The sequence below is a fragment of the Sinocyclocheilus rhinocerous genome, unplaced genomic scaffold (genome assembly GCF_001515625.1).
Source record: "Sinocyclocheilus rhinocerous isolate Xijiao unplaced genomic scaffold, SAMN03320098_v1.1 scaffold1131, whole genome shotgun sequence".
Classification (NCBI taxonomy): Eukaryota; Metazoa; Chordata; class Actinopteri; order Cypriniformes; family Cyprinidae; genus Sinocyclocheilus; species Sinocyclocheilus rhinocerous.
Genome location: NW_015638568.1, coordinates 780113 through 807998, shown reverse-complemented (window position 1 = coordinate 807998; position 27886 = coordinate 780113). Strand labels below are relative to the sequence as shown.

At 37.5% G+C, this 27886-nt stretch overlaps 3 protein-coding genes across 6 annotated transcripts; 2 read left to right on the top strand and 1 right to left on the bottom strand.

Moving 5' to 3' along the window:
- Nucleotides 1-1430: 1430 nt before the first annotated feature.
- On the bottom strand, nucleotides 1431-11058 carry LOC107749809 (REST corepressor 2-like). 3 transcript variants are annotated; one of them, XM_016564991.1, is made up of 13 exons: nucleotides 11006-11058; nucleotides 7809-7931; nucleotides 7452-7508; nucleotides 6953-7033; nucleotides 6023-6075; nucleotides 5769-5930; nucleotides 5268-5392; nucleotides 5121-5187; nucleotides 4638-4877; nucleotides 3471-3548; nucleotides 3131-3188; nucleotides 2101-2318; nucleotides 1431-1955 (listed from the first exon to the last, which is right to left on the bottom strand). In XM_016564991.1, exons 2-13 carry the CDS (start codon nucleotides 7927-7929, stop codon nucleotides 1596-1598), a joined length of 1620 nt encoding a protein of 539 aa, XP_016420477.1. In that variant the 5' UTR covers nucleotides 7930-7931; nucleotides 11006-11058; the 3' UTR covers nucleotides 1431-1595. The 3 variants fall into 3 exon arrangements, with proteins under 3 accessions (XP_016420477.1, XP_016420478.1, XP_016420476.1); XM_016564992.1 differs by lacking the exon at nucleotides 11006-11058 and adding an exon at nucleotides 10348-10413; XM_016564990.1 differs by lacking the exon at nucleotides 11006-11058 and adding an exon at nucleotides 9671-10048.
- Nucleotides 11059-11665: 607 nt separating this feature from the next.
- Nucleotides 11666-16799, top strand: LOC107749810 (N-alpha-acetyltransferase 40). Of its 2 annotated transcripts, none has more exons than XM_016564993.1 (8): nucleotides 11666-12085; nucleotides 13826-13921; nucleotides 14047-14099; nucleotides 14227-14322; nucleotides 14794-14952; nucleotides 15523-15606; nucleotides 15712-15789; nucleotides 15978-16799. In XM_016564993.1, the coding sequence occupies exons 1-8, from the start codon at nucleotides 12080-12082 to the stop codon at nucleotides 16120-16122; spliced, it is 717 nt and encodes a 238-aa protein (XP_016420479.1). In that variant the 5' UTR covers nucleotides 11666-12079; the 3' UTR covers nucleotides 16123-16799. The 2 variants fall into 2 exon arrangements, with proteins under 2 accessions (XP_016420479.1, XP_016420480.1); XM_016564994.1 differs by lacking the exon at nucleotides 11666-12085 and adding an exon at nucleotides 13590-13677.
- A 1302-nt stretch (nucleotides 16800-18101) lies between these two features.
- Nucleotides 18102-24889, top strand: LOC107749807 (galactosylgalactosylxylosylprotein 3-beta-glucuronosyltransferase 3-like). Its single transcript, XM_016564989.1, has 5 exons — nucleotides 18102-18609; nucleotides 18697-18853; nucleotides 20582-20936; nucleotides 22102-22392; nucleotides 23661-24889. Exons 1-5 carry the CDS (start codon nucleotides 18522-18524, stop codon nucleotides 23757-23759), a joined length of 990 nt encoding a protein of 329 aa, XP_016420475.1. The 5' UTR covers nucleotides 18102-18521; the 3' UTR covers nucleotides 23760-24889.
- The last annotated feature ends 2997 nt before the right edge of the window (nucleotides 24890-27886 follow it).

Genomic DNA, 27886 nt, shown 5'->3' with positions numbered 1-27886 from the left:
ACAATTCTGTGTTTTTCTGTCAATATGGGGTGCTGTGTGTACATTAATGAGGAAAAAAAATTAACTTAAATGATTTTAGCAAATGGCTGCAATATAACAAAGAGTGAAAAATTTAAGGGGGTCTGAATACTTTCCGTACCCACTGTATATATATAATGAACTATATAAACTAAGATCTTCACAACTTTCACTTGCACGTATTCTTTTAGTTGTCCTATTTCATGGACAGCTCTTTTCTTCTTGCTGTGTAAATGAGATTAAATTGTTTATATCTAATCTTTGTTTATATTTGTATTGATCTTTGGCAGAAAAGTGAATGACTGTCTCTCTCACGAGACGCGAACCGCAGATTATCTGTGATTGGCTATTTGTTACTGATATCATGCTTTTGTTTGCACATGCTCCATAAACTCACGATCCAAGCCTGAGTTGACAGAAAAAAATTGATCATCGTCATCATGATACCAACAAAGCCTGAGTGCACTGGTTTGGTTTTGCCCACACAAAACGAATCCTCTAATCCTTTAACTACCATCATGGTACAGGCCCCTGGTTGGGACATATTTCAAACATACTGTATCACCTACTGGTCGGGTCTAGTAAGTGTCTTGCATGTAAAATATCTGCAGAATAACAACAAACTAATTTGGTCATTTTTCACTTTATTTTGAAAAAAAATCTAAAACAAAAATAGTCACAAGCAAATCCAGGTCACATGTAAACAGTTCTCACATACATACAACATTTTGAAAGAAACGAGAACTCTTGCACGAGCTTCCTCCGGAATCATCTTTAGTGTTTTGATGCCTCTGTGTTTGTTCCTTTAAGAGCAAGATGAAATCAGTGTATTCCAAGTTGCAACGAAAAAAAATCAAGTATTTTGCATCACTTAGTGCTTAGTCAATATTAACTAGTACTACATAAATTCACTACCTAACAATATCTTAAAGACATAATTATACAAACAACAAAAACTGCTTCACCCAGTAAGATTCTATCAACATGGCTCTTCACTGGGAGAGTGACTGTACACAATTTCCCAGTTTCCTGACACCAGGTGCACTTCAGAACACTCGCTAGTGCCTATAGTCATGCACACTAGGTGATATGCAGCTGTTGCCATAGAGATGGTGGAAGGAATGTTGTCTTGGCAGTTTTTAATTCCAGTGTATAAGGTTTTTACCCCACAATTTTGGTTAAACATCCAACTTCCACTGAGTATCTATGACAGAAGGTGATTCAATAGCTGTAATTACAGTGGAAGCTGTTGTGCTTGAGACTGTTCACGAGGTAAAGCTGTAGAACCTGAGGGCAGATGGGTTTGTGGGGCAGTAGGGTTTGTTTTTTTGGCAAGATTGTGGTTTATATGCATGAATATGGAGGGTTCTCCTTGGATCAGACTGTATAGTTTCATCCTTCCGTGTGTTTTGGTGCATGTCCAGCTTTGCTTCCAGTTCACCTCGGTTTTTTTCCCCCTATCTCTTGAGAGGCATTACTACACACTGCCCCTTTATACTGACTTGAGAACAAATTCTCTGTTAAATGACTATTTGAGTGTCTTAAACCATTATAAAAGGGCAAATACTACATGGCAATCAGTGTGACTGCAGGGATTCCACCTTCAGCCCCACCAGTGAGGGTGGCAGCTGTCCAGCAGAGGAGGAACTTAGAGAGTTCCTCAGCGCCCCCTGATGGAGCGAGGACGCCACTGCGGGTCTGATGAGCGGAGGGGGAGGGTGATTGTGGGGCGTCCGGTTTTGTAGAGGTCGTGTCTGTAGTGGTGGAGGCTGGCGCAGCAGGCTAGGGGGTGCTGAGGGGGGTGCAGGGCGCAGTAAGGGTGGAGGTTGAGTGAGGGGTGGGGAGGACTGGGCAGAGTTGGAGTACTCAGCCACACTAACCTCAGAAGAAGACAGAGGACTGTCAGAATGAGGTGGAGAGATGCCATCCATCTTCACCTGTAATAACAAAGAAAGATGCAAAGGAGAAAGTGAGTTCCTCAGTTGTTGTTAACTGATTTTTTTTTATCTCTAAGGTAAAGTCCTGCCTGCTGGAACAAGGCCTCGACAAATTCAAATAGTCTTTTTCCTCATTCTCTCTCACCTCATCGTCTTCCGCTCCTGCTAACCCGTTCAGCTCCATGTTCACGGTCCTCCCGCTGCTCCCTTGCACCACTTCCTGTTCTGCCTGCCATTCACGGAGCACCTCCTCAAGATTGAAGCGTCTCCGGTAGCTGACAAAGAATGAGCTGACCTGCGCCACAGTCTTGTTGCCAATCACGTCCGCTACGGCTGCAAAGTCTTTACCATATCGCCTGACAGCTGGAGAGGATGTGGATGACAAAATGGCTACATGATAAAACTGCTCAGCGATGCTTAAAATTAAACAAAAATAATCAACCAAAATTATATTTTCATGAATTCAGTCTGTAGTATCTAGTAGACATCTTGCTTTGAAACAAGGTATACGATAGAAATTCCCTTTGTATTGCTCTGAATATACTCGCATAATGACATTTCGTAAATTCAGCATGAACCGGAAACTGTGCACAGATAAATAATTGATCATAAATACTGCAATATTCCATAAAAAAATACGAATTCTCCATTTTGATTTCTTGGTGACTTTAATCACTGCAAGGTTAGAACAATCTCCCACTGTCATAAAAGGCTGCAAATTGGTGACTAGGTGCTCACTAATTTAGCTTGAAACTATTTTTAGGACATGTATTAGTTGTACCATACATTTTAGCATGTTAACTCATTGGTTAGTTGGATAATTTAGCTGCTATTTGCTGTTATCAACTTGTATGCAAGTAAACAAGTGATCTTTTTGGGTTCTTTAGTTTTGGGAAGATCAACCTGGCATTATAGAAGTATAATTTTTTTATACAAGCTTTAACTAGGGATGCATGATATTACAGCTCTGGCTGATAACCAATAATTAGCCGATATTAAAGTTCTATGCTATTTTGTATAAACACTGAAAACACTCAAAACTAAAACCACTGGGTTTAAATGCTACATGTGTATTTAAGGATCATACTATTATAATGTGTATGGATATTCATTTTGAGATCTGTTCTGAGCTTTATGGATTATCAGGAATTGGAGAGAATGATAATCCAGCTCACCTTGAACAGCCAGGAGTTGCTCCTCTGTTGTCCAGCGAGAGTTGTTTTTTTGGGTTGGCTGAACGAAATGCAGCGCAGGGAGAAAAATTATAATGTAGCATAACAATGGCATTTTGCCTAGAATCTACTTACAGGTTTAGCAAACTCTTAGAGAAAATAAAAATATATACTTTCAAAATATTATGCAATCAGGCTTTATCAGTATCTCAGTAACAGAGCCCATACATTCAAACTGTCAAAATACATTAAATGGCATTTAATAATATGCCTTGCTTTTTAACTTTCACATGTATGCCAGGTGTGTAGGTTGTACATCAGAGCAATGCGGGTAGAAACGTACCTCTGATGGTCTCAAGCCTTCAGTTCCATCACCCAAGTTGAGCTTGAGAACACTGTTGGTTTGCTTGATACTTTGGACCTAAAAACAAAATAGAGATGCAAAATTGTTCTAAGCGGTGATTGTTGTGTAGTTATACTTCCATTTAAAAGTTTTGGGGTCTGTAATTTTTTTTTTTTTTAAATTAGTCTCACCCAGGCTGCATTAATTTGTTCAAAAATATAGAAAAAAAACTATAATATTGTGAAATATTATTACAATTTAAACGAACAGTTTTCTATTTTAATATGTTTTAAAATGCAATTTATTTCTGTAATGGCAAAGCTGAATTTTTATTCCAGTCTTTAGTGTCACATGATCCTTCAAAAATCACTTTAATATGCTGATCTGGTGCTCAAGAATTATTATCAATTTTGAAAACAGCTGTGCTGCTCAATATTCTTGTAGAAATAAATTTTTCAGGGCTATTTGATCAATAGAGTGTTCAAAGAAACAGCATTTGTTTTTTAAATAAAAATGTGTCAATTTTGATCAATTTGATTAATCCTTGAGGAATAAAAGCAAAAAAAACAAAACTTTAAAGGGATAGTTCACCCAAAAATGAAAATTCTGTCATTAATTTACTCACCCTCGTGTTGTTCGAAACCCGTAAAACCTTCGTTCATCTTCGGAACACAGTTTAAGATATTTCTGATGAAATCTGAGGGCTCTCTGACCCTCCCATAGACAGCAAGGTAACTACCACGTTCAAGGTGCAACTTTTGAATGTGGTAACTTTATTCCACATTTTCGTCTCTACTGCGTCATTTTGGAGGCGCGTTCACGACAGTACCATGACGCGAGCGTTTGGCGGCGCCGGCGCTGACCCAGATCCGGCGTGATGACGTCATTATCTATCATACTATGGGAGGGTCAGAGAGCCCTCAGATTTCATCAAAAATATCTTAAATTGTGTTCCGAAGATGAATGAAGGTCTTATGGGTTTGGAACAACACGAGGGTGAGTAATTAATGACAGAATTTTCATTTTTGGGTGAACTAACCCTTTAATGACTCCAAACTTTTGAACAGTTGCGTAGCACACAAACCCTTCTATTGTGTATTCACTTGTGAGTCTCTCAGATTTACAAACACTACCAAAAACAATGTGATTTGTTGTGTGGCCCATTACCTGTCTTTTCAGAGACACTAGCTGTGTGTCCAGCTGTCTGAGACTGACAGCTCCTGAATCAGTGGACGCTGAGAGAGTAACAATGTCCTCCTGTTCCAAGTGCATGCCTTTCGGAGGTCTGCGGCGAGCCCGAAGAGGGTGGTGTCGGTACTGCGCACCCTGGTTCTCTTTCCGAGTCGGACCAGACTTGCTTGAACCTTTATCACTCCCTCCTACATTCCCAGAGTTCTGCTTCGTTGTCTGAAAAGTTGCACAAATGCAGTGTAAATGCAGTCATGCACATGCAGTCTTTTTTTTTTTTTAAGATTAAGATTTTAGATTAAAATTTTGCCTTCACTAGTCCCTGACCGCTGATTTTTTTTAGAACTACTAATATTCTACTTAGTCTCTAAATTAATATGTATTTAAAATCTGTAATATAATTATTATTAAAGAACAAACAAAATACTGTATTGAATAGTTTTTCTTACACCATAGACTCACCTCTTTCTTGCCGTTGATCTCAAAATCACTGTCACTGCCTGGATCTCCTCCCGCCATCTCATCGTTACTGGCAGAAACAAAAATACACACTTTGTTATGATTCATTGTCTTTTCTCTCCATCTTTCTCTCTTTTGCTCTCCTTGTACCTCTCATCCTTTTCTCTCTTGCTAAGGAGCTTGCGTGCTTGGCGGTCCATGACGCTGGTCCGGGTTCTGGTTTTCTTCCAAGAGTAGTAGTATTTCACCAGGCTTGAGATCAATTTGTCTGGAAGCTGAGAAATAAAATAACAGATGGTTAAGACTAAGCATATACAGGGAAAAAGAACAAGATGTCCTGTATCAAATTTGTGACTTTGAGCATTTGAACGTCTTTGTACAAAAGGTCAGATGTTCTTGCTTCCACTGAAGCATGAGATGCTCTTTGAAACATTCTCAAATCATTTCCATGTTGTAATGGATGACAGCAAGACAACAGTTCAAAGTGTCGACGAGTAGCGAGACCTCTCTTTGACTCTTGTGTGATTCATGGACGTGTGATTCTACACTGGGCCGTATCTCAAGATGCCTGCTCTTCTGTAGTTGCAGGCAGATGTGAGAGCGCCAGATGACTCTTATATAACCCATCTTGCCTCCATCCCTCCCGCTCACCATCTGTTGGATGCGATGGAAGCTCTTGCCATGAAAGCTGAAAGCCTGTTCGAACAGAACTTTGTCTTCCACTGTCCACTCATCAGGAAAGGGAGTGAAGTTTGCTAGGTCAGCCAGTGACTTCTCCACATCATGCTTGTGCCACAGAAGCATGCCAAGAGCCTGTTGATATAAGACAGAAGGACTCCATCAGTGACCTATGCATCCATCTAGAGGATCTGCCATTCATGCCTAATATTTAAATGAAATGGTACCTGTTCCATGTTGTATCCGTGCTTCTCTTTGGCCATCAGAATATATTCATCCACTGAGAGTGAGAGAATGGAAAATGCAGTTTCTTTACAATCCACCATGGCAGATTTGGTAACAGTGTACAAAGGTATGGGTATTACTAACCACCTCACAACAGAATACAAATAACCATGATTCAATATGCTACGAGGCATCACAGTAACATAATAGAAAATAAATAATGCAAATGCATATAAATAAAACAGCTGTGCATCTTTGGATTGACAGTGAATCAATTCAAAATAATAATTCAGTGGGTTTCAATTTGATTCAAATGTGATTTTTTTTTTTGCCATTTCATAAAGAATCAATTGGATTTGATACATGATACAATCAGATTAACAATTCTATTCAGTATTGTTTTATGCATTTATAAGATTCTTTAAATAGGCTATGTAATGCACCTACCTACTTACATAAAAAATAAAAATCTACTTTAGACTTGAAAAGCGTGAACTATATTACCAGATATCGTATGGTAACTTTAATAAAATATCGCAACGCCACAAAATTGGACTACTTTCAGTTTCACATATGCACATATTCAAATAAAGAAAATCATTTAAATATCGCACATTATAAATTGTGATTTATAATGTGATTATATTATAAATTGTGATTATTATATATGTGAATTTTTTAACATGACATTTTAAATGGATTATTTGCCAACCCAAATGATTCACACTTTAAAGGTAGTTTCTAGATCAATGCCTTTAAATCAGCAGAAGATATGCATCTAGAAAACAGGTGAGAGTATCTAAAATAATGCAATATTGTGAGAAAAATAATCACATCAATATACTACATTATACTGGCTTCCCTTTAAAAATAAGTAGTTTCTTTTCTTTTTAGGTTTTAGTCATTTCTACATGTGAAGAATTGTTCCTTACACATGGCATTGGACACTTGGCTATTTGGTGACCAGACCAGCATGCTCCTCTGGTCATTTTCACTGTAGCGGGATGCACAGTCTGTCAACACAAAGAAAAAACATGTATGTCACACAACACAGCAGCCTCTCTCAAATACCTCATCTCACCACCTTGTTGTTTTTTTACTTCTCTATGACTCTCTGCTGCTTTTGTCTACATTTCTTTATTTTATATATATATATATATATATATACACTCAAAGACTAAAGCAGTGTTCTCTTCTACTCCCCATAACACACACACACTGTCTATACATTATTTTATATATATATATATATATATATACACTCAAAGACTAAAGCAGTGTTCTCTTCTACTCCCCATAACTTGAGTACACACAGAAACACCTACACACAGACCTTTATCTTATCATGCTCATGCAGACTGTGAATACTGCATGGAGTTCAGAGATATATATTCATCTCTTCTGAGATTAACTAACCATCTCTCTCTTTACCTAGTTTGAACTCTGGGATCTGTGCCTGGTAGTCCCCACCAACGCGGATCATACTGTCTGTTTCAAAAGAGCAAGAGGGAAAAGGACGGTCAGAGAGGGGAAAAACACAGGCAGGCAGAGTTAGAAACTGGCAATGAATCCTCACAGAGGGCAGAGGAAGAAAAGTGAGTGCAGGGAGGGAGAGGAGGAAAAGAGAACAGGGATGATTAACTGAATACTCATAGAGACACTGATACATTCAAACATTTTACACTTAAATGAAACAATTTAAGATTAATACTGTGCTAACATGTAAGTGAATGAAGGTGCAGATGGTGGTTTGGAGTTGGAGTTTGTGTGTGAATGTGGCAGACGTACCACGTGTGTGTTCCTCATCACTGCTCTCTTCCTCAGAGTGCTGGCTGTTCCCGTTTGTGACTGTTTTGGCCCTGCTGCGGGACAGCACACCAGACCCTGATCGCTCCATCACTGATGGCATGGCTAGGAGAGAGAGAGAGAGAGAGAGTGTGTTCAAAGGGACCAGCATTGACCTTTGTTTTCAGCATCTTAAAGGGATAGTTCACCCAAAAATGAAAATTGTGTTAGCCTATCATTTGACATGAGTGACATGACGTGTGGCCAAGTATGGTGTCCCATACTTGGAATTTGTGCTCTGCATTTAACCCATCCAAGTGCACAAACATGCAGCAGTGAGTAGTGAACAAACACACACACACATCCAGAGCAGTCTCAGTTTCCCAGGCTCACACCCTCATGTCATTCCAAATCTGGTTATCTTTCTTCTGTGGAATACAACACATATTTTGGAGAATGTTTCAACTGTTTTTGCCCATACAATGAAAGCCAGTGGGGTCCAACGCAAACATTGAGCCCCAATAACTCATTGAATGGACACAAGAGGAACATTTTTCAAAATACATTCTTATGTGTATGATGCAAATTATCTCATTGACCCGTATTATTTTTTGAGGTTCTCTAAAGGGTTCAGTCGGAGAACCCCAAATGATGTCTCAAGTATCTTTTCACATTTACAGTATTGTGACGAATCTTTGCTTTCTGAATCTTTATCGACTTCCTCGAGCTACATTATTTACATTATATACACATCTTTTCTTTCTCTGAACAGCCGCAGTCTGTTATGAAATGTGGTGAGAAAACTAACCTCAAATTAATACAATTTAGTTGAAATATATGTGTATGGAAATGAGGTTCGGCACAAGAGACAGTGGAAGTTGTGGAGGTTTAAATGCTCTTGGCTGTGTTTTCAGCGGCAGGTGATGGAGTTCACTGAGGTATCAAACCACAAAGCCCGGGATATACGCATTAGTGTAATGTTTCTAAATTTGTAACTAATTTAGATAACTTTCATTTTCAACGCCAATAAATGAGACTTTTATTCGGTGGACAAGAAGTCTTTGATTCGCGAATGCTTCCAGAAAACTAAGGATGTCGGGAGTGAACAGTAGAGCTGACTTTTATCACTTCACAAACCAGAACAACAGATACCATCCTTTAGAAAACGAAACAATGACCAAAGCCTTCATTTCTTAAGCTACTGCCATTGTGATCGCCAACCACCAAACTGTACCTCTCGCTATTTTCGTGAATAATAACTCAAGAGGCTGCCTGAATTGTGATTTTGAACATACAAAACAACTACACAAACATAAAAATAAAATGTTTCTGATCTAGATGTATGGACACAAAAGATGCATTTGCGAGATAAAACTGGTTACAAAATTAATCCCGCATAATGGATTATTTTTATAACACTTCATCAAAATCTAAAATAAGATCAGATATTTGTTCTTTATACGTAAAAATAATTTTAAAAATCGTTATGTGTCATAAAATGAAGCGTTGAATAGGGCACGTGACGTCACGACCAGTGTCTCTATTGATTGAAGTTACAGTCGGGCTCAGTGTGAATTAAACGTGCGCTTCAGATGCGTCCAAAAAACTCAATATGTGGCACTGAACTGTCCTTCGCTTAACAAAGTGCCCAATCAACTCCTAATAGTGTTTCAGCTGAAAACAGTTATCGATTGCCCCCTTAAACTCCGAGAGGTCGCATCACTCCGACCACCATCCAATCATCCGTTTCTTGTTCATTTAAACATTTCTGTGAGTAAACGCGCACGGATCTTGCTCGGGCAATCATAATTCATCATTCAAACTTAAAAAGTACATAAACAGAAAAAAGGCATCTTTCCCCTCACCTCACTTTTCGCACAGTCGTTCACTCAAGTCTGAGTCCTTTTGTGTAGAGCCACGCTTATGTCCCTATTCCAGTTGTTGGCTAGCTGTCGCTGAACATTTGCCTTTTAACGTTAGTTACAAGTCCGAATAGCAGCTCACTAACCTGGCTTGCTTTCTCTCCTATTCAAACTTATAAAGCGACAGATAAGTGTTGTAAAACATCAGCACTGCGCACGTTTGCTAATATACAACTACATTAAAGCTTCTGTGGATATTCGCACGTTTCTCATTCTATTCAGTTCATTGCATCGGCCGCATAGGGATCCTATCCGTGTGTATGTGCCGGGGAGACCTGACGACTCCTCACAACCGAGAAAACCTTCCGCGCTGTTCGCCTCTCCCCAACTAACTTCCATGTCAATTACATAGTCCCTTTAACCGGCATCGAATTCATAACAAGTGATTCTGACATTGTAAAGTCTCGTCTCATGTGAGTCAAGCTAACTCTCACAGTTCACATATGGGCAATATTATAAACAAAAACGTTAAATGAACCCCTCCCGTCCTAAAAGCCGTTATCCGTGCGTTAATTTAGCCTATATTTAGATTTAAACAGATATTTATACGTATTTAGAGCATCCCGTACAACTCTCTTCGTAAAACGAACTTAATACCGATCCATTACTTTGTGCTTTACCTGCGGTGCTCCCACATTAAATCATACGGAACTACTTCCTGCTGTGTGTGCGGATGGATTCGTCAGCTATGCAATGCAGTGCTGAGGCTGCCCAGACCCTTCACTTATGTATGCAGGAAAGAAAAAAGACTGGAACTTGCTTATTTACCTCAATAATGAGCATTTTATGATGGATATCGTGAATTAGGCTTCAGCTATAGTTCTTTTACCACACTGTGATTGAGTCTTTAAGAAATCAATACATTCACACTGTGTAAGCCATGGTTTCTATAATCTACATTAATTAAACATAACCTGGAGGTATTACAGGTGAGAATAAACTTGATATCTAGACACAATTCTAATACGGACATAAAAGGATTAAAGACTGGATTCAGGCTGGTCTCCAACACCCCCTCCTGACACTATGTACCAGCAGGCCCAAGTGATGGACAGGTCCTCCCTTGAACACCCGTATACATTGATATTCTTTCTCTGTGGTCCTTGCAGACAAGAACAGAGACAGACATAACGTTACCAGCACTTGTGGCACAAGACCCCTCCCAGCCATCCCCTCTCTGTCTATGTGCTTCTCTCTCCAACCATATCCTCCCTCCCCTCCTTCATGCCATTTTGCCAGTACTGTGCAAAAGAACCATCTCCATTTTCTCTAACTCACCTTAGTTGTCCCTTTATGATGGTCTCTCCTTTCTTGTTTCGCTCTCTCTCTTTCCCTCCTCTTCCTCTCTGTTAGACTTCCTCCATCCTCATCACCTCTGAGTTCCTCTCTCCTACCCTCTTTGCACATAATACACACAAAGAAGCAACTAACACTAACACAATAAGACATCACAAACAAGGATTCATAGTTTTCTTTTATATGTTCGTAAGACAGTTTGGATTTTTTTTATTTATTGCAAAATGAAAAAAAAAAAAACTTTATTGGAAAAATTATACTTGGAGGGTATTCGCTAGCTAACATACAGCTCAAGACAGTGAAGACATGCACTGTTTGAAGATCTACATCTTATTCTTCCTGGTGTGATAGAAAATAAAACAAAATATTATTTAAAAAAAAACACACACACAACTTTTTCATGTAATATGAATTCACGGTATTAAACTTGAATTAAAATTACATTTTTGATTACATCGTATTTTAATTAAGTAATTAAACTTTATTTTGACAGTATCCTTTATCCCCCAATTTTTTAAATAATGTTAGAAATTCAGGTTGCAAAAGGAAACCAGAAACTAAAAAAAAACTGCATGTAGTATCAATTACTTGTCATTTACATAAATTTATCTTAATGGCTCTAGGTCTCAAAGTACCCTCAACGTGAGGAAGCATGTGGAGCGAGCTTGACCCTTAACCCCAACCCTATGTCGTCATTTCCCCGAGACTCAGCGGCTAATGCCCAATGCTGCTGAGAGGGAAAGAAAGAGTGAAGAGAGGGAGGGAGGAAAGGAGAAGGAGATAAAGAAAGGGAGAGTAGAGCGCGAAAATTTCGTCCCCGCTTCTTGGCGCGAATCTGGCAGGAAAAAATAAGAGCGAACAGCAGTCGCTAGTTGCTTTATAGATGATTGTTTTTGAAGCTACGAACCCTCGAGCTCTTGTGTTACTGCAGACTAGCTCGCTCGTTAGCATTTTTAACATTCTTTACCACAGACCACATCTCATCTTCAGATCTCTAACTTTAAAGCATTTTAGAGTGCAGTAGTCGCGTCAAGGTGGTCGTATAAAATCTGCACAATGGGGGTGAGTTTGTCTGTCCATGCTGTATGTTGTTAGTTTTGCTCTTATTTGGGCTTTGATAAATGCGTGCGGCAATTTAAACAAAGACTGATGGAAGCAAATCATTCTCCCCGGAAAGAGAGAGAGAGTGTGTGTGTGTGATGGAGGTAAACGCGGAACTCGTGAATAACGAAAGGGGGTGGTGGTGAGAATTGGGTGGTTTAAAGATGCTCGGGTCCCGAATGGATTTTTTTTAGTGTCCATCTGAGTACACAAATGTCCACCTCAAACGGTTCCTGGTTCATTTCAGGTGCCTCGTCGACTGCGCCATTTCTTTAACACTAAGCACAATAACACTTATACATTTAACACGGCAAACTGTTGCTGTTTTCGTCAATCTGCCTGTATTGTCTGTTTCCAACAGTCGATGCATTGAAGTCATACGACGACGAGCTGGTCGGATAGAAGTAACGTTATAATGTGCAAACCGTTTATTTGAGCTCCCCTTACAGGCTTTTAATTGGCACGATGCCAGCAGCCACCGCGAGATCAAACCTCACGACAGCAGCATTGCTTAGTCCGTCGAGTTTGATTGATCTAGCTGTGTCTGGCATTAGTGAACTTCATGCACATACAGAGCCCGCCGCCGTCAAGCCCTTAGAAAACTGTTCTGCTCCACGTGCTTTGTGTTCTTCTCAGCACCTGTTTCCTGCTTCTCTTGCCATTAATATACCTGGAGCTAAAGAGCAGCGTTGTTTTTTTGGGTGCCTTCAGCTAGATATTTGCTCCTGGTGTATTATTATTCATGATACACAATACAAATCTAAAAAAAAAAACGGGTTTTAATCCCTCAGATTTACATAAATACCTTTTCTTAAAGTGTCCACAGATGTGTCACTACCCCCATGCAGTCACATGTATGTACACAAACAAATGCAGTCATAAATCTGTTTGTGAAATGTTTTGAAGGCAACATTATTGTTTGCTTGTAATGGATGTGTATATATTGACCGGGATGATTAGTTGGACAATATTTGGTTATATTTAAATATTCACTGTTAAATAATATTGTAAAATAAGTGTTTAATTCCACAATTTTGTGTGCTATGTCTCATTTGATTTGATTTGATTCAATTACTGCTTTTTACAATGTGGTCCATACTAGTGAAAATGCTTTTATTTTACATTCTTTTAATTTAAACAAAAAAACTAATTATATTGTCAGCATACTAATTAGTGACAAGTTAAATTTCTGATTTGAAGTTGATTTGAGATGTTCCAGATCATTTTGTGTTTGTTTGATTAATGACCCATTTCCTCTTCATTTTTTGTCATAACACTCTAGTTTTTCAAAATCCTAAAACTTCAGGATAAAAGGATAACCCAGGTTCTCAATATCTCAATATCAGTTTTTTTTAATGTATTACAGATGTTCAAAGCAGCTTTGCTGTAATAAACAAAAAAATAAGGTTCAATGTTGTAAAATTCATCAGTTATGAAATAACTTCCATTTCATCTTCAAAGCAGCTCTACAGAAGACAGTAGTGTCGTTTTTCAGCTCAGTGTAGTTCAGCGTTGGTTCAATTCACTTGATTCAGTTCATTTTAGAATACACGGTATGTATATTCATATTATACCGACCACCCTGCTCTCTTTCCCAGAGTAGGAATTAAAGTTGTAATATAAAGTATAAATGTTTCAGACCATTTTCTTCAGTCTGTATCTGGGAATGGTATTTGACAATGTCTTTCGATTACCATTCAGAGAAAATCAAACAGAGCAAAGGAGAAAAAGCAGCGAAGACTCGAAGAACGGGCAGCTATGGATGCGGTGTGTGCTAAGGTGGATGCAGCCAATAAGGTATGCTTTATTGAGAACATCTGAAAGAAACTTTTTCAAAATATGTGCACTTGTCTTAAAATTTCAGTGTTTATGTTCTTGCAGTAGAGAAATATTAACACAATGTGTCCCATGGCTTTTTACAGCTTGAAGATCCTCTGTCTGCCTTGCCAGTGTTCAAAAAGTATGACAGAAATGGGTACGCTATCCTTACGTTTCCCCTTTGATGGATGACATATGCTGCCTCTAAACTGGTGGGCAGATCATTTCATTTTTTTTTTTTTATATCCAATACTAATATTGTGAATGTCTGAATCTGTCACAAGGATAAACCTGGAGATTGAATGTAAACGGGTAACTGCATTGAGTCCAGATACAGTGGAGTGGGCCTATGAGTTGACTAGAGCCAACATGCAGACGCTGTAGGTATTGTTCAAGTCAACATGTGGGGTAATCCAACATCCCATATTGTTACTGCCTTAAACATTTATTATACTTTATTTGTCAATGTTTGGTGTTTTAGTGGCGTCTTAATTTTTCCTGCCGAGCTTCTTAATGGATACATGTTATCTTTTGTATTCAATGGACATTCAGATACAGGTTTTGGGTTGAATGGAAGTCAGTTAGTGTTACTTAACATTAAAGGGATAGTTCACCCAAAACTGAAAATTGTCATCATTTGCTTACCCTCATGTCATTCCATTCTTGGCAAATAAATGATAGAATTTTCATTTTGGGTCAACTGTCCCTTTAAAGCTAAAGGACTTTTGTACAGCTGGTCATTTTACTCTTTAAGAAATATAGTTCCATGAGAACTGTCTGAAATCTTTCTGCACTTTCAATTTGTGCAGTTTATAACAAAGTACATTTTTTGTTACCTTATGTTTTGGCAGATATGAACAGAGTGAGTGGGGATGGAAGGAGAGAGAGAAAAGGGAGGAGATGAAGGATGAGAGAGCGTGGTATCTCCTGGCCCGTGACGCTGGCTCCACACCTGTAGCATTTTCCCACTTTCGATTTGATGTGGAGTGTGGAGATGAGGTTTTATATTGGTAAATGGTATATTTTATAAGCTGCTTTAATTATAACTTAACACATAGGACAGCTATGAATTTCTCTTTGGGAATTATTAAAAATCCATTTATTTGTCAGGAATGCACAATGTTTCAGTACCATATTGGTTACCGACTGATATTAGAATTTTTTTACAATTAATTTATATTGGACATTCAATTCTTCATGCTCATCTCGCCAAATTTTTTTTCATCATCGAACACACATTTAGTCTATAAAAACAATTTTATAACTTTTCAAAATGAATATCCATTTTTCATAATGTATATTGTTATGTTATAACACCTTAAGATTAAAAATTATGTTTTCAGGGTTTTTACAATTTAGGTAGTATTGTATAGAATTTATCATTTATTGTCCTTGATGTGAAAACTATTGGCTTATTGATATCTGCCAGAATTGTGATATTGTGCATGTCTGTCTATCTTCCTTCATTGCATGCATTGTGTATGTGGGAAGGCATCGTGTGTTATTTTTGCAATGTGTGACTTCACTGATTCTCTCAAGATATTGCTGTTTGTATCTGGCTGATAATAATGTCTCCTCAGTTATGAAGTTCAGCTGGAGAGTAAAGTCAGACGGAAAGGCCTGGGGAAATTTCTCATCCAAATCCTTCAGCTTATCGCCAACAGGTACCACAACAAACCCAGCATTCCAAGAATTTATTCCTTTGTAGCATTTTTGCCAAAACTCATGAATCACTCTTTTTTTTTTTTTGTCCTTGTGTCTTTCCTCAGCACACAAATGAAAAAGGTCATGCTGACAGTATTTAAACACAATCATGGTGCTTACCAGTTCTTTAGGGATGCTTTACAGTAAGTACCATCGTTCTGGACACATTCAACACTTGTATGAAATTCCTGTTCCTCCTCTGAATACAGATTTATGTACAGGCCTCTATAATCGACAAAACACTGAATGATAGCAGTTGCCATAGCAACAAGTGTCTGCTATGCTTATTCGGTGTTAAAATATGACTTCACCAATGGCCGTCCTCTTTCAGGTTTGAGATTGACGAAACATCACCAAGTATGTCCGGTTGCTGTGGAGAAGACTGCTCCTATGAGATTCTGAGCCGGAGAACAAAGTACGGCGAGGCCTCGGGACATGCGCATGGGGGCGGCCACTGTGGAGGCTGCTGCCATTAAGAGCGAGCCTTCCTCTGTTGTTTCAGAGCTTCCTCATCCTCATTCCCTACCCTGCTCCATCACCCATGACCCCCTCTTAGAAAGCCCTTAAAACAGTCTCTCCTGCCCATAATCAACAATGAAACCCCCTCTATGCTTGCTCTTGGTTTTTAAACTCAAAAAGCTCATTCACCATTTCACATAGTAAGTGACGTTTTCAGTCTCATAAAGGTTTGAATAACAGAAATGGCAGTAAAGGCCACTGTGAGCCACTTTCTCACCTCAGGTATCAGCATGGTGAGGCTCAACTCTCTTTGCATTTTGTCCAGATGCAAAAAGAGCCTGCGGTTTTTTTTTCTCCTCCAGAAATTGTCTGTCACTCATCAGCTGTTTTATTACCATAGTGAGCGAATGCAGGTGTTGGTGACAGTGGTTGTTACAGCCATTCCACTCTATACCACTTTTCAGGGTAAATGTATTTTAACTAAAAGCTGTCGTTTGCTTATCACTTAAAGAAACAGAATATGACGATCTGTACTGTTTATAATTAGTAATCACTGAACCTAGACTGTCTCAGGTCATTCAACTTGTAACAAAATGTTTTATAACAGCTGTATTAGGGAATTGGTGGATTGGAATTATGTTTGATTTGATACAGGGGTTGGCATGTTAGTTATGGTGGACCCTTAGTATAGAAATATACTTTCATTTTTTTTATCATAACGTTCTTTTATCATGTCATTACTGTATATTTCCATTTTTTCTTCTTTGTATATAATCTGTTTGCCATGTACATTTTATTTGCCTTCGAAGACATTGGGAAAATTATATACAAAACTTAAAAAGGTTTGAGAGATGTGTTGCTGTCTTGTGCTCTCTTGTTGAACTGAAACGAAAGGTCATTCCAGCTTTATGTGTTTGATTTGTATGCAAAAAATAAAGGAATCTTGTTTGACTTATTGAAGCTCAGTGGAGTTTTAACATCGTTTCAAATTAATCTTTCATAAAACATTCTTAGCAGTTTAACTTTTCCAACTTTTCAACTGGTAGATAAAAAAGCACACACAAAAAAAGTCAAATCGCCCACCCTCAGTCTTTTAAAGAAAGGCTTCTTTGTTTGAGTCGTTTGAACTACACACTGAAGGGAGGACAGAAGGGAAACATCAGTATTACGAGGATGCTTTTTATTTTAAGCAGTAGTTAGATTTAAGGGATATCAGCTGGACTATTTCTCATTTTACAAAACCTAAAATACATATTTTTTTGTTGTTGTTTGTTTTGTTTGTTTTTTAGAAATACACTACAATTATGAAGTCTGGGGTTGGTAAGAATTTATTATTATTATTTTTTTAAAGTGTCATGCTCACCAAGGCTGCATTTGTATTATAAATACAGTTAAACAGGAATAATGTGAAATATAACAATTCAAAATAACAGCTTTGTTTTAATATATTTTAAGTTTAAACGAACAGCGTTTATTTATGTTTGTATGTATGTATTTATTGATTGATTTTTTTTTATTTTATTAGTTTATTTTGTAACAATAAAAAAGTCTTTACTCTCTCTTTTTTTTTGTCAGTTTAATGCATCCTTGCTAAATAAAAGTATTAATTTCTTTCTTTTTAAATTAATTTAGCCTGTAGCATAGATAAACAGCAACAGTCCTTTTTTTCCCCATACTCTGCCAGAAATGCTGATATGAAGCTAACAGGAATAAAGTATTTTCTTATTAAATTAAATCAACAAATTCAGAGATGTCTTTTAAACTGTATAATGGCATTTCATAATTAGTATATACAAGTTGGATGAGGTTTTACCTTTATCATTTTTTCATAACAGGTTAGAATGCAAAAAAAAAAAAGTTGAAGAATCTGGTGTTTCACTAGTGTTTTTCTTGTAGTGACGGTTAAAGGGTTAAAATGTCTTCGTGATCCAAAAGTTAGAAGGCGGAACTATGGTTTATTTCCATGCTTCGGGAGATCATTGACTGTGTTACACACTGAAAGCGGAAGTTGTTGGTAGTGCGCAGTGGATGAATGGGGTGGCTGTACATAGTGCGCTTCACTAGTTTGCACAGAGACGCATAGCGTTATCTGCAATACACTATGAAGCGACCGGAAAGGTTTTATTCACCTCAACTTTAAATTTATACACATCATTGCGTGTAATATATTCAAATGCGTTAGTTGAACTCTGTTGTAACCAGACATTCATATATATACTGCAACTGAACCAATTAAAATCAAGATATCTGATCTAATTGCCACTGGATGCACTGGCTGTGTTTTGGAATATGCAAAATCATCTCTTATTTTTCCAAGCCAAGCTGTTGTCATGATGCATTCACATGGGTTGTGTCCATGATCCGCGGTTTCCTCGTCCTCCATCAGTGTTGATTTCAGCATCAGCAGCAGGTCATCATGAGAATGAGACTGAGGCTGAAGACTGTGTTTGTCCTGTACTTCATGGTGTCACTACTAGGACTCATCTATGCGCTGATGCAGTTGGGTAAGACTGGAATCACTATCAGCATTACCTTGTTCATTCAACCTTGAATCATTCGTTTTTGAGCACGACACTGATTGTTCTGTGCAGGTCAGCGCTGTGACTGCAGAGGTCATGCCATGTCTAAAGATCAGCAGATCTCTCAGCTGAGAGGAGAGCTGCAGAAGCTGCAGGAACACATCAAAACAGAGCTGTCTAAGAAGACTGATGTGCCCAAAATTTATGTGATAACGCCCACATATGCAAGGTATGTAGACAGCTTTTGCAAGATTACAGTAGTGCAGTAATGTCATTCATTCAGAATGTTTTGCTGAAGAGAACATAAATGCTTGCGAGGCAGCAATTGAATAGTGTTAATAATTTAGGTACTTTTAGGATCTGAAAAGCTGCACCAGAGACGCCTTAAATATTGCAATTTCATGACACAGTTAACACGTACTGTAACATGGCTTGTTTTATAAATCTGCCCTACAAGCGATGAGTCGAATGTTTTCAATTATTTAGTTCGCAAAACAGGTCTAAACGATTTGACCACACACAAATGAGTTACTGAATCGGTTAATAACTCATTGACTCATTCATCTAAGAACCGTCTATTTCAGACATATTCAATCCGTGATGAGTTTAGCATGCAAACCCCTCTTTAGGCAGGAGATGTAATGTGTGAGCTATACATCAAGTTTTTCGGCTGTGTTCCAGGGGGCGGCGTAGAGCCCCTGTGCCACGGCCGGGTCCCAGCCTCTGCGGCGTCCTAATGGCCGCAGGTTCCAACGCGTGTGCAAATTTTCAAGAGTTTTTGAATATGTTAAGGCCCCCAAAAAGCCCCGGATAGTCGAAAGAAAAATAAAAATAATAATAATAATAATAATCCTTAGAAAAACAATAGGGCCCTGCGCCTTTCTGGCTTGGGCCCTAATAAGAAACGGAGCAATTCCAATAGGGTCCTCACACCATCGGTGCTCGGGCCCTAATTAAGCCTAAATATGATTTGCTTTACTTTCAAATGACTTTAAATTCTGAAATATTTTAACTCAGTGGTGGCTGCAACAGACTGAACTAGGACAAAGGAAATACAAATACCATTATAAATAAAACATAATTAAAATAAATAAATAGCAATCTGTGCCTACGTGAGACTACTTTATTGGAATGTTTTAAAACATATGCACGTTGGGATGTCAGGAATTATGTGATGATGTAATTACGCCATGACATTAAAGAATCACTGAATCATTTTGAACTGATTCTTTGCGACATTCTGTTCAAAAGAAGTCAATTATGGAAATGTGTCAGATTTTCTCAGTAATATGATCTATCTGCTCATGTCTCTTTAGTGTGCAGGTGTGTGTTTATAAATGTAACAAAACAAAGAGCAATCGTTATGCTGTATGCAAATACTGATTATAGATACATTTTGAATGGTGGCCGTTCACACAGAATACATTTTTGCATTTCACTGTGCTGCTTCTGCATTGTTGTAAGCATGTGCTAAACAAACATGTTTGAGAGGTGCGTGGCCACAATTTAATTACAATGTGGGAACAAATTTTTCATTACATGTGTTTATATAAATATGTTTTGTCTGCATGTCATGTGCTGGGCTCCACAGCTTTTCCATAGTTTTTTTATACAACCATGTATTAGACAGACTTTGAGTCTTGTGTCTTTTGCAGTGTCTTGCACATGACATGCTGTTCTATAGAAGGTGGAGCTCAAGTAAAAAGAAGTTAAACTTAAAAAAAAAATTTTTTTTAAATGCATCTCTAAGCCTTGTGCTTTTCTGTTCCACTGCCCTGCATCTCATTGCTTTTTTGTGCAAAAAAAAAGTGTTCTGTGTGAATGGACCCTTAGACATTAAAATATCCCCAAAACATGCAAACATTCAGCCTCATTATGGAGATAAGAATAAAAAATAGTCACCCCAAACTGTATGAAATTTAATCTCGCTCTTTCTCCCTCTTCTTCCTCTCTACAGACTGGTGCAGAAGGCTGAGCTCACTCGTTTGTCTCACACCTTCCTCCATGTTCCTCAGCTGCACTGGATCGTGGTGGAGGACGCTCCTCAGCCAACTCCGCTCGTCACAGATTTCCTGGCTGCATCTGGCTTGACCTACGCCCATCTACACAAGCTGACCCCCAAAGATAGGAAGCTGCAGGAGGGTGATCCCAGCTGGCTGAAGCCCCGGGGTGCTGAGCAGAGGAACGAGGGTCTGCGCTGGCTCAGGGAGATGGGCGCTGCTGCTGAGGGAAAGGAAGCGGCTGCCCTCGAGGAGGCTGTGGTGTACTTTGCTGATGATGACAATACATATAGCCTGCAGCTTTTTGAAGAGGTAAGGTGTTTTTAGTGATTAAATATACTCTACCGTTCAAAAGTTTGGGGTTGGTAAGATTTTTTTTTTGTTTTTGTAATGTTTCTGAAAAAAAGGTCTCTTGCTCAACAAGGCTGCATTTATTTGATCAAAAATACAGTAATATTGTGAAATATTGTTTTATTGGTTGTGAAATTGTGAATATGTTTTAAAATGTTATTTATTCCTTTGATGTTTTCAGTACCCATTATTCAAGTGTCACATGATCCTTCAGGAATCATTCTAATATACTGATTTCTTATTATTATCAATTTTGAAAACAGTTGTGCTGTCAGGTATTTTTGTGTAAACCATTTTTCTGGATTCTTTGCTGTATATAAAGTTCAAAAGAACAGCCTTTATTTGAAATATTAAACTTTTGTAACATAAAGATCTTTACTGTCACTTTTTATTTATCTGATGCATCCTTGCTGAATAAAAGTATTAATTTCTTTTTTTTTTTAAATCTTACTGAACCCAAACTTTTGAATGCTTGTGTATGAGTCAAATGTTTGGATACCGTTGAATGCATTCATGTTTCTCATAATTTTCTTGCTCAAAAGGCTTAACTGTTTTGCTTTAATGTCTAAAATTCGTTTTGTGAGAAAATCTGTTTGTATCTGTAAAAACTGTTTCTACAAATGATTTCCTTTACAATGTACATTTTTTAAAATTAAATTAACTTAATAATGAACTAAAATTGTTTTATCACTACAGAATTTCTATACCTCAATGTGCTTTTTTTTTCTAATTCTGTTTTTCTGATATGTAGAAAATGGTACTAATAAAATGTTTATTGCTAGATTTAAATGCTAAACTTCCACAGATGTAAAAGTTTGTAGCAAACTGTCACATATTGTTTTGGAGAACTGCAGTGAAAACTGAACATGAGATCATTTCGAGTCATTCCATGGGGGTTTACTGGTTAAACCTCCAGGTGGAGCTGTGCTTCAGGTGTACTGAGGTGTAACAGATGTGTCAGATGTTCTCTTTTGGAGATGTAATCAAACTAACCCTTCTCAAAACTGGTTTTAGTCTGTACATAGTCTTTGTCTATGGACATATGAACAGAAGGTCTCCTGATATGTTTCTGTGTCATTATCTGGCACTTTTTGTCCATTCACATTTTCCTTCCCGTCACCCTCAGATGCGGTACACATACCGTGTCTCTGTGTGGCCTGTGGGTCTGGTGGGCGGGATGAAGTTTGAGCGGCCCGTGGTGGAGGATGGGAAGGTTGTGCGTTTCCACACTGGTTGGCATCCCAACCGCCCGTTCCCCATCGACATGGCTGGTTTTGCAGTGTCCCTGAGGTTGATACTGACCAATCCCCAAGCACGATTTGACGGTGATGCTCAGATGGGCTTCCTGGAAAGTAGCTTCCTTCAGCACCTGGTTACTATGGACGACTTTGAACCCAAAGCAGACCTGTGCACTAAGGTAGCTCCTTTGTTCTGTTCCTAGTGTTTGGTGATTAACCAGCTTTTCTGCATATTAAGATAATTCAACATGACCTTGAACGTCATATTTTTTGTGAGGTTTCAGTTTATTAAGCCTTATAAAAATAAATTTGTTTGTGTTGTCATGCAGGAACAAGAAATACTTTTGTTCAACAGAGATTGAGATTGAACAATTCTCCATAAATGTCATTATATAAAAATTGTCGTTATATTATTTTGACCACATATTATTTTCTGTTATATAAGCAAAAGAATGTCAGAGAATGTTTTTTTTTTGTATGTTCATGTTGTGTATATTCAGTGTTAATTTAGAATTATATATTTTAATTTTAAGTTCAGTTTGCCATTTAAAAAAAAATATTTATAAAAAGTTTACATTTATTTTTATTTCAGTCTTAGTTTATTATTTCCATTTTAGTTTTAATTCAGTTAGTAATTTCAATTTAAAGGGGTCATATGATGCTGCTAAAAAGACTACTGCTGTTCCTGAAACCACGCTTTCTTTCTTTGCGTGCACATTTGGGCGGCGTTATGCAAATCTTCTCACATCGTGACGTAGACATGTGGGGTGTGTTAGAACGAGCCGTTTTAGGTAGGCGTGGCTGACTCTTAACTTTTATAAAGAATACCTCTTTGGATTTGAGACTTTAGTCTTTGCAACTTTACAGATCTTCTTTATGCACCAAGAGCTTGTAACACTTCAAAGAGAAAGGAAAAATTGAAATCGCATCATATGACCCCTTTAAACTTATTTCAGTTGGTTGACATGGCAACATTTCAGATTTTCACTTAGTGAAAATTTTTCATTTAATATTGAGTTTTTTTTTTTTATTGCAATAAACAAAAATGTTTTTTTTTTTTTTTTTTTACAGTTTTAGTTAACTGCTTATCACATCATGATCAGTCATGTGACATTTGAGAGCTACGGCAGATAGGAGGAAATCCACTTTTGCTGGAAGCAGTGTTGTGTGCATTAACATAAACAAATTAACAATGCTTTTTAAATTCCAATTCGATTTCTGAATGCCATGACCTATTTCTCTGAATTGTTATTCAGTAAATTCCATTTCAAATTCCTGTGTGGACAATTCATTTTAAATTCCACTTCATGAACTGAAAGGGAGCCAATTGTTAAATTCATAATTTTACCTAACTTTTTTTGCAATGACATGAGGGTGAGTAAACGATGACCTTTTTTGGGTCATCTATTCCTTTATTTACTATTGAAATGATTTTCCTCTTGCTCAGGTGCTGGTGTGGCACACCCGAACTGAGAAGCCAAAGATGAAGAGGGAAGATGCTTTGCAGAAGCAAGGGTTGGGTTCAGATCCGGACGTGGAGGTGTGAGCACCACCTCCTCAGAACATGCCTGAACTTCACCAAACATCCACACTTCCATTGGCCAAACAGATTCTCTCATTTATATGGCAAGAGGTGAAACAAACGACACTCTGAAAGTGTGATTTCTGGGCCACACACCAAAGACATGAGGAATGAGGAAAGGAAGTGATGAATGCAGGGATAAAAAGTGCAAGAGACAGAAGCAAAGGAACCTGCAGCCTAAAAGAAAATGGATTTCTATAAATCATCATGCATCCCATAAACCATCCTTATCATTGGTACACTTGAACAGTATTTAAAGAGAATTTTACATATGGTATCAATCAGTAAGATGTATTTATAGATATATATTTATTTATATGTATATATAGATTAGAAACGTAATTGTATAGTGTGAGGTTTGCTTGGAATATACTTATAACTCATTATGTCTATGCTGTCCATGTCTCTGTTACCTTCAGTCTGGTGTACTTGTCTTATGTCTTCACATAAAATTTTGAAGTCTTAAGACATTTTCTTCACTGATAAACGGAGGATATAAATAGGTCAGATATGGTGTCTATTTATGCCATTAACAATCTTTGTTGAATCACAATGGTGTGCTTATCTTTAATCCAGTGGCATGTTGTGTACGTGGCACTGGTAAAGCTTCAGGTGACAGAGTGTAAAGTACAGATTATGTTACTTGAACCTTTGAAGCAAAGGGTGAAAACGTATAGAATTCTTTTGCACATCATCATACTGGTGGTGATGTAGAAATGTAGATAGCACAAGAACGTAGCGGACAAGTTCGGTTTTTATCACAGTTTGTCAGATTCCATGTGCTGGGAAAGTTTTCTATTTTATTGCTTTAGAAATCTACATGTTTTACTGAATCCAAATGTTAAGAACATAAGGATGTAAAGATATCGAGCAGGAAGCGTTGGCTCTGTGCCAGTTCAAGTGAAGTGAAGTGGCCACAACTCACAAGTTGTTTATGTAAAGTGCAAAAGTCAGGTCAGAATGTCAGAAAATGTAGATTTTTTTAACAATAACTTGTAAATTATTAAAGGCAGATGAGGTTGTTAATCTAAGTTTTTATATGGTTTTGTTGAAGCCATCAGCATTATTTCTACTTATTTTTTTAAATAATCATGTTCAACGGTGGAAGTACTGGTGAAAAACTACATTACCCATGATTCTGCAAAGAAATCTCAACCAATCAGAGAATCGCAACGTGCTAATATTGCCTACATAATAGAGTCAGTCTGCCTATGATTTCAAACTACTTAAATATTTGTGTATATATGTACATTTTGTAAATAAATTGAAAAACTGTTTCTTCATAACCAACATCTTCCTGTAGTTCAAACGTTAGAACGTGGTGCTAGCAATGCCAAGGATTAAAATTCCCAGGGGAAGCAAGAATTGATTTGAATTCAATGCAAGTTGCTTTGGATAAAAACGTCTGCCAGAAGCATAAATATTTCTCCATTTTTCTCTTATTAAAGCTGTCAAGTACTCCGTTTTGTGCCATTGTTGTTTTTTGTGGATGATTTTCAATACTTTTTGCTTCAGATAAAAGTTTGTAATGCTGCGATTCATCACGTTGGTTTGGTTCATGGTTTATAACTCTTTTAAAAAAAAAAACTTTTTAAAATCCCTATGGGAAACAGCTAAAATATCAATCAGTAAGATGTATTTATAGATATATATTTATTTATATGTATATATAGATTAGAAACGTAATTGTATAGTGTGAGGTTTGCTTGGAATATACTTATAACTCATTATGTCTATGCTGTCCATGTCTCTGTTACCTTCAGTCTGGTGTACTTGTCTTATGTCTTCACATAAAATTTTGAAGTCTTAAGACATTTTCTTCACTGATAAACGGAGGATATAAATAGGTCAGATATGGTGTCTATTTATGCCATTAACAATCTTTGTTGAATCACAATGGTGTGCTTATCTTTAATCCAGTGGCATGTTGTGTACGTGGCACTGGTAAAGCTTCAGGTGACAGAGTGTAAAGTACAGATTATGTTACTTGAACCTTTGAAGCAAAGGGTGAAAACGTATAGAATTCTTTTGCACATCATCATACTGGTGGTGATGTAGAAATGTAGATAGCACAAGAACGTAGCGGACAAGTTCGGTTTTTATCACAGTTTGTCAGATTCCATGTGCTGGGAAAGTTTTCTATTTTATTGCTTTAGAAATCTACATGTTTTACTGAATCCAAATGTTAAGAACATAAGGATGTAAAGATATCGAGCAGGAAGCGTTGGCTCTGTGCCAGTTCAAGTGAAGTGAAGTGGCCACAACTCACAAGTTGTTTATGTAAAGTGCAAAAGTCAGGTCAGAATGTCAGAAAATGTAGATTTTTTTAACAATAACTTGTAAATTATTAAAGGCAGATGAGGTTGTTAATCTAAGTTTTTATATGGTTTTGTTGAAGCCATCAGCATTATTTCTACTTATTTTTTTAAATAATCATGTTCAACGGTGGAAGTACTGGTGAAAAACTACATTACCCATGATTCTGCAAAGAAATCTCAACCAATCAGAGAATCGCAACGTGCTAATATTGCCTACATAATAGAGTCAGTCTGCCTATGATTTCAAACTACTTAAATATTTGTGTATATATGTACATTTTGTAAATAAATTGAAAAACTGTTTCTTCATAACCAACATCTTCCTGTAGTTCAAACGTTAGAACGTGGTGCTAGCAATGCCAAGGATTAAAATTCCCAGGGGAAGCAAGAATTGATTTGAATTCAATGCAAGTTGCTTTGGATAAAAACGTCTGCCAGAAGCATAAATATTTCTCCATTTTTCTCTTATTAAAGCTGTCAAGTACTCCGTTTTGTGCCATTGTTGTTTTTTGTGGATGATTTTCAATACTTTTTGCTTCAGATAAAAGTTTGTAATGCTGCGATTCATCACGTAGCTGGTTGGTTTGGTTCATGGTTTATAACTCTTTTAAAAAAAAAAACTTTTTAAAATCCCTATGGGAAAAATACAGCTAAAATAGTGAACAGGCACTGTTGCACTCGTTTGGAATGACAGGAAGAGGATCTATCGAGCTATCCATAAGGCATATAGACAAATCTTCAAATCTTTCAGAGTTTTCAAACAAGGCTTTGTCAAGCCAACATTCAACGTTTGTTTGAACTATGAAGTCTATTTTCTTATATGTAAAATGTAATTTTCAGTTCTGCATTCTGTTTGCTACCGCAGTTAAAATTCTGCCATTGAATCAGAATTTTAAAAAGCACTCTTAATTCATTTTTCTCAGGTATTTCTGAATGGCATGCTGGTCTAATTTGGAGTCATCCTGAACAGACAAATTCATCCTTTTTTACTAAGCTGATCTTTCACCATCTATGACTATGATGCCATGTGAGCACTAGAAACCACAAGGAATGAACAATCAGACAGTAAAGTCCCTCCTCATAATGACTCGATAGTACTGCAGCATCATGTGTCCTCTCTTAACCACACACATATAGGGAATCACAGCTGTGAAACAGCTGTTTCTGTTTATCCTGGGGGAGGGCCGTCGCCACTGGGCAATGACCTCAACTCTTCAGACTTTTTTTTTTTTTATCTAGAAGTTGTTTCATAAGGTTAGACAATTCTTCAAATGACTACTGATGTTTAAACTATTTTAAAGAACACATGAGAACTGAATACAGATCAGTCCGACGTACAATTACATGCACTTTCTTAAGTATTACCCTGTAGCAGACACAGTCTTAAAGGACACACCTAATGTTTCCAGGTGTTTATTGCAATCTTTCTCCTTCCAACTCTTTCCATCACTGTCACTTTTGTATTTTGAGACCCCTATTTTACCCTCTTTATGTATTCCAACATCAGTTTGAGGGGGAAAAATATGTGAAGCAGTATTCCTTTTTGGAAATGGAATCCCTCGCAGTGCATCATGTTTCCACCCAGTGAATAACCCAAAACACATTGAAGAGTCCTGCTCAGGTGAGTCAGTGAGTCATTTAGCAACACTTACAACAACTTCACAACTTGTGCAGTAAAAGTTTGATACTGTTTGTTGAGTAGGTCTGAGTTGTCTGATACTTAGTATTTTGCATTTTTTTAAGCTGCTTCTCTTCTTCAGTTCATTAAACAGA